This window comes from Coturnix japonica, chromosome 3, assembly GCF_001577835.2.
Source record: "Coturnix japonica isolate 7356 chromosome 3, Coturnix japonica 2.1, whole genome shotgun sequence".
Classification (NCBI taxonomy): Eukaryota; Metazoa; Chordata; class Aves; order Galliformes; family Phasianidae; genus Coturnix; species Coturnix japonica.
The window spans coordinates 38,922,989-38,930,242 of record NC_029518.1 but is presented as its reverse complement, the minus strand read 5'-3'; the positions used below and the strand labels follow the sequence as shown (position 1 = coordinate 38,930,242).

General features: G+C 36.3%; 1 protein-coding gene across 2 annotated transcripts in view; it reads right to left on the bottom strand.

The window, feature by feature from the left end:
- Window positions 1-296: 296 nt before the first annotated feature.
- PDE10A (phosphodiesterase 10A) overlaps window positions 297-7,254 on the bottom strand; it is a 333,680-nt gene continuing 326,722 nt past the window's right edge. For both annotated transcript variants that reach the window (XM_032443890.1, XM_015857955.2), the window contains exons 21-22: window positions 4,155-4,243; window positions 297-937 (exon numbers count right to left, since the gene is read on the bottom strand). In XM_032443890.1, coding sequence (XP_032299781.1) covers window positions 820-937; window positions 4,155-4,243 — 207 coding nt within the window. In that variant the 3' untranslated portion in view covers window positions 297-819. The remainder of the gene's footprint in view (window positions 938-4,154; window positions 4,244-7,254) is intronic.

Genomic DNA, 7,254 nt, shown 5'->3' with positions numbered 1-7,254 from the left:
CTGTCACTATAGATATGAAAACTACAACCAGAACTATGCCCATATACCTCTCCTTATTGGAGATAAACATCCATCACTTCCAGTGTTTAAGGGAGGAGTTATCTAGTTCTTCCAATGTTTGCTTTGTGGGTGACAGACAATTTGTATCGTGACACTTAATGAAGTACTGTAAACCTTTAACCTGAATGTTGTTTTTCTTTTGTTTGCAGCAAGAGAATTCACCATAACCTAAGCATGAATTATAGTCTCCAAGGATTCTGCTGGAGTTCAAACTGATTACAAGTAGATCACACATAAACATTCACACTAGCAATGGGTATATTGTTCTATTTATAGCCAAGAACTCCCAAGTGACACTGGTGTTAAAGCCAGCCACAGTACAGTATAATAAAAGTACCATTGAAACCCTTACTAGAAAGATACAATTTAGAAGTACCCCCTAAGATTTCCCCCCCGCCCCCCATCAGTTTTAAATTAAGGCCTCAGCAATGTAGCCCATGAGATAAGGCCAGTCTTTATTTTCACAAGTTGTTAGTTCTCTTTTGATAGCTGATTCCAAAACATCTGGGTGTCATTTTCACTCTGTTCGTGTTGTGTCACTGGTGTAGATCAGAAGATTGGCTGCCAGAGTCATTTAGCTGAGGAAACGCCATGGGTGCTACCTTCATAGGCAGATTTGCTTCTTAGCATTTTGTAGCTTTTCTTTTTCCTTCGTCAAATAAAAATCTTAAAAACGAACAAACAAAAAACATACAACAAACAAACTAAACCAACTCCCAAATGGATGCTTTTAGGGTTAAAGCAATCTGTTGCTGCTGTTCAGTCATCAGTCTTCACAGGAAGTGAATCTGAGGTTCCAGGAGCAATGGACTGGGAAGTAATCCATATAAAGGCTTCTTCACCTCTCGTTACTTTCTCCCATTGATTGAGATTGTCCCTGGAGATACAAAATAGTCAGAGAGGAAAACACTCTAACTTGAATGAGATTTCTTCCTAGTTATATTCTCTGCTGTACTACACTTCATGATGTAGCTTTATGAACAAAAGTGCTAGTATGTCACCAAGCTATCATCATTATATTCTTTCATCCTACGTCTTAAGTTATCTCATTTTACAATCCTGTGTAGATAGCATACCTGTTGACCTATATATAAGCCTATGCCACAACTTCAGCATGAGCACTGGAGATAGAGGTTAGCACCTGTATCTATTACAATTCCATAGCTCTCCTGGCTGCAGAGGAAACCCAGCTGGACCCATGTCTGCACAGTCTCTGAAGCAGCAGTCTGGAGGCGCTATAGGGATCGGAACTCTTGCCAGGAAACTTCCTTCACCGGAAACCACAGAAGCACATTAAACCTTCTGAAACTTCTGTGCAGAGGTTGCCTGACAATGTGTAAGATGTTTCATACCAACATCATAGCATTAATCTGCAATTACTAGTGTGGAAATATACCTATCAATCTGCTACAGCAAAAGAATGCCTCTTCCTCGAGACAGATTTTGTTTTCATGGTCTCACAGCCTGACCAACTCCCAAGTCCAAGTGACTTGGAAGGCTATGTTAATGATAAATAACATTAACCATACTTTGCAACCTATGGAACAAATCTAGCATTCAGTCTTCACATGCAGGGAGAAGGAGAGCAATCCCAGTTGTTCCAAGTTTATAATATCAGGAATCTAGTTACTAAAACAATGGTTCTTAGATGTTTTCAGTAAACAGGATGATAAACCTATGAAGATCCTATATGATGCAAGCAATATTATTGCATTACATTTGAATTTATATGGTAGTTCTCGTGATTTTTACATCACAGATTTGCTGAAACAGTTGATAAAAAACAGCAAATTATGAACTGGAAATACAACAAACAAACAAGAAGAGAAAATGTTGCATTTTCCAGCAGTGGGGGACGGAAGGGTCTAAGAAAGTCTACCAAAGAAAGCTGGTGCCCTCTAGGGGAACACCTTTATCATTTTATGCAAGCACATTTTAACCTAAACTTCCTTTGCTCCAAGCCAACTGGAAGACACGAAACCAGCATTAATATAACACTGAAGCTCAGTAAATACAATCAAATGCCAAAGATTAGAAAAACTAAATTGTCACTATTTCCAGGTCCACTTCCCAATACTGGGAAAGTAATGAGGAGAAATTCAGCTAAACTATTTGTAAACTGTATCTATTTCAGCAGCAAATCAGAAACCTGTAGGCACATGGAAAACTATTTAAAAATATTTGGTTAAATTTAAAAGAGAAATCACTTTCCCTCATTCCAAAATAAATATATATAGATTGCTCTAAAAATATATATGTATTTTTCACCATGGAAACTAGAAAAGCTATAAAGAGCACAAACACACTATTGGATAAAGAAAATTCTCAGCTACAAGAAAATGTTTTTCAGCATATTCACTATGATCAATTATGCATTTTCACCAGAGAAGAGCCTGTGCCCTATGGTTGTAAAAATATTCATGGTTGACAGAGCCTGGCTTGCCTTTCATGTCACTGTTGCCACTGCTGAAACACACCACCCATCACCTCACTGAGCTCATATTCGCCTTTTGGTCTCCATAAATGTTCAGCATATGGTGATTAATGCCAGTGGGTGCCATTTTTTCCACATGAAGGAATTCATTGATACACCTTTGCTTCATAAGCACTTCCATGTCAGGCACCATTTTGACAGACTTCCCCTCTGCTGCCATCATTCACATGGCAACAACATGTAATGGGATATTGGTGGGAAAGTTTGACCTCTACTGCCATTCCACCAACAACTACCTCAGGTACCATGTGCACCAATCTACAGAAAGTAATTCAGAGAGCAGTTCAGCTCTAGAACTATCAAACTGCTCATCAGAAGATCTCATGGCAGGAAACAGATTTCAGGAAGCAATTAAGTATTACAAAAACCGAACTCTATCCCAGCATCCATGCAACCACTTTTGTACCAGTTCTGCAAATCAACTTTATGTCCCTTCAGCTGAGTACTGAAAGACAGATGACCAAGTTCTACAACTCACTTCTGAAACTGTCTTATTTGCATGCATCGTTGGAAAGCAAAAGATACAGGTCTTCCAAGAACCCTGCTCTCAAAGATGAAGCTATGCAGTCTCAACCTCTCCCCTTAGCTTCTCAGCCTAATTTCTCATCAAGACAAATAACAATGCTTACTTATGAGTAAAGACACTGACAGGCTTATGCAAATGTTTCTACTGTAAGTATAAACTCATTTTTTAAGACCTCTCATTTGACCATGCTAGTAACAAAACATTCCTAATATCCGTAACTTTCCTAATATGTCTTTTTTTTCATCAATATGAATAATTCTTTGTCCATACCCTGCAAGACACTTTCAAAGAACCACTGAATGGTTTGAGTTGGAAGGGACTAAAAACTGCTAGCATTTTACCAACCAACTGCTTTTCCTTAGAGAATACAGATTAACCTGAAATGGAAACGTTTTCACGAAGAGTACTGATTTCAACAGGTCAGTCAAGATTGCCATGGTATCAGATAGAATTATTGGAGTGCGCTACCTACAAAGAGATCTACCATCATTCCAGAGTAAAAGAAGCCAATTGTTAAAGGACACTTGCCTCTCCTTCAGAAGACCCCAAGCTACATTCTTGATGATTGGAAGGACAAGGCTACATTTTTCTTTCCCACATTTCACATCCCTATGCTCCAATTTACTGGTTATTCTATGTTGGGGCACTATTTTTTCCGTTTTCTAACAGAAATGTTCAGATACAAAATTAAATGATATGCAAAAACTACTTTTTTAATGAAATAAAATTCTTGTTTTCTGCCAATCTTACTTGTGAGTATCATGTTGAAATAAAAATGACAGAGTGAAATTGCTCCGAATCACATGAGATAGAGATACATAATCGCTGAACCTGTTTCCCTCTAAATACTTTTAGCATCAAGCTAATTTTAATCATCTGTGTCTGCAAATCTGTGTTGGACAGACCCAGTCAGTAGTTATTGCCTCTGGGTTTCTACATAAATTACCATGAGAAATATAACCCCATTTATCTACATGCAAATTCCCAAATTAAAAGTGTGTATTTCCAGAAAAACTAGTTTGCTTTTTCTTTAGCTGAGCTGCCTGCTATGCAAAACCTTACATATTTACTCACCTGCATGCTCGGAGTAGTGGCCCAGTTGGAGGAAAGATCTGTGCAAGTGTAGTGTAACATGGGATGGCTACAGCATTGTAGAATCCAATCTATGAAAAACAGCAACGAACAAAAATTAAATGTTGCCAAATTAAAACTCTGAAAGTAAACAGCCGACTAGAGCTAAGACATCGAGCGCTTACTTAATTACTGCTTATGTTAGGAATTCACACTTACACATCTCACCTTAATATGCAAAGACTTTAAAATGAGACAGTAATAGTGAAGAGACTAATAATTACAAGTTGCTTTCTCACCTCTCTCTAATGATTAAGATGCCTGTTTCAGATAGGATTTTCTACAAGATCTTTTACTCTCAATTGATTTAACTGATTTTTCTCAGGATCTATCTGGCTTTTTAGTGGCAGTAGTGACAAGAAGACATTCATGTGATGGAAAAAAAACCCAAACATTTTAAAAGCAGAAAAGTTGCTCAGAATATCCAAAATACGATGAGTTCTTGATTTTTCTGATATCCTCTAGAGTATGTATTTCATAGCTCAATTTACCTGACATGCTACAGGCTTTGCACCCTTGTAAAGTTCCTGTTTTCTTTTCATATATGCAGTGGAGTGGTATACTTTTACCAGTATCATAGAAACTTACACAGAGAATGAGCACACTGTCAATGATATATAATTAATGTAGGCTTACCATCCTATGACTGCTACCATGCTGCAATTGATTTATCATGCAACGTGGGTATATTTAGAAATACAACTCTTAAAATCAAGGATGACAGCTAAAATTCAAATTCAATGAAACACCTTTCATTTACTCTCATGACAGTCACTACAGTCCACTATGTTCCCTTTCTTAGGGACAGAGTTTTCAAATGCTTGATAGTGACATATGACATGTGTACTGTAACCAAAATATTTGATTAAGAAATATCTCTCCTTTTAGTAGTCTAAACAGTGGTTCTTTTTCAGAAATCAAAGTAACTCTTGCCTTTATTGTCCTTACCTCCATCAATAGGAAGATTCTTCCCATACTGTTATGTAAACAAGTCCATTTTGTACTTTAAAAAAAGACATTTTTCTGACCTAAGAATCTATGTCAGATTTAAAGTAATTACAGTGTAACTGATGGAAAGAAACTGCATTAGGCCAGAAGGCAAGGCTTGTCGGTTCATCAGCAGTCATAGTCAAATCTGTTCATCTTAAAAGAAGCAGTTTTCTGCTTTGCATACTGCATTACTTTCACTGTGTTTCGGGTGTTTTTCATCTCAGGTTTTTTTTTTGTTTTTGTTTTTGTTTTTTTTTTTTGGTTATTGGTTTGCTAAGGCGGCTAGTTATATTTTTCTGGAAAACAGCAGATTGCACCATATCTGACAAAAAATATGAGTGGGATGATAGGTACAGTCACACTGTAGATTTCTTAAAGGGAAGTGTGCTGCTACTGCAAAATGTGAAAGACTTCAAGAAAAGTAAATAAATTTACAGTAAGTTCCAGCTAATCTTCTTTATGGAGCTCCAGTATTTGAAACAAAGCATCTTTTTTTGAAGCTTTGAAAGCTCTTTGAGGTTAAAATGTACCTCATCGAAAGAGAAAAAGAAATCAAAACAAACAAACAAAAACAACAACAGCAACTAACTGGTTTGGATTCTGAATAAAGATCAGCTAACTAAAAATGCTCATTTGCAACAGTTTAAATTTCTGACAGGATTAAACTCACCCAAATCCCTTTGGTAAAAGGCTTGGGTTATCTTAATAAATAATTCCAGACTCAGTTTTACATTGCCTGTGGCTAGACACATTTCACTAGACACATAGCCTCCATTTCACTCAGGCACGAATGATCTATTGAAGTCAGATTGATTATTGTTGATAAGAGAGGCATAGTATATATATATCCTAAGATGTTTAACAAGGAGGAACTAGGAAATATCTTTTGCTTCTGAAACAAACTGCTATTGCCTCTTCCACTATGCATACTAAATATATTTATAGCTTTGACAGCTGGATTTTTAATGTTAACAATGAAGCATTTTAACTATGAAATAACTCCTAATATTTTAATCCTTGCATAAAAGTGAACTTTTAATTTTCAATCTAAATAAACAAATTTCTGAGCTAAATATTGAATTGGCTTGACTCTTTTAAGTCGCTGCATAGTTTTGACTTTTCTATTCTCCTCAAAGATTTCAAAACTCTTAGGCTGTGAGGATGAGTGATATTCATGAGTCCAGTAGAAGCCAAAGAAGAAAATACACTTTGAATGTGCAGTCTTGGTATGACCACAAACACTGCTTAATTCTCAAGAGAAGCGTAGAAAAGGAGGGTGATGGGAGGCTGACTGATCCAACAACCCAAGTGAGAGAAAATGCCAACTACAACTATTTTCATCAAAGATAAGTATTTGAGGCATAATTATTTTTTCAGAGATTGCATGTTTATACAACTCCTCTTTTCTTAAACATAATTGTCATTTAAATAAGGTGTTAATGCTTTAATTAAAATCCACATAAAAATACAGGATCCTAAACTCATTAGTACTTTCTGTTGGAGCCTAAGGAAATGGATGATAATGCTTCATTAAACTCTGCCTCTACAGGAACATAGGCATGGTTACTTTCACTGTGCTATCTATGTTCTAAATCTCACATTTTGCTGTAACACTGTTGTGAGACACAGAAGCTACAGCTCCACTCTCAAGCTGGTTTTCAGTCTTTTTTGGGGGGGTAGTGCAGGGTGTTAATATCTTACTGTTATACTATAAAGAAGTACACATCAGAACACAGAGTAGAAGAACCTACAAAGACGGTTCTTGCAACAATACTCATCATGTTTTAAAGAGAAAAAAAATAGCTTTTTTCTTAGATCTGTACTTTCACCTTACTAGCAGTTCTTTAATAAATGCTAAGAAGTACATACTGTAAAACTGTATGCTTTCCAAGATGTTCAAAGATAACAAATACAGTGTGTGGAAAAATAAACCAAGTGCAGAAAAACAATTCTCTTCTTATTGGGCTTATACTTGACACATGAATTTAAACAATTACTGCCAATTTCTTATTACAATAAGGGTAAAAGGTTTACGCTAAAATATGATTGAACA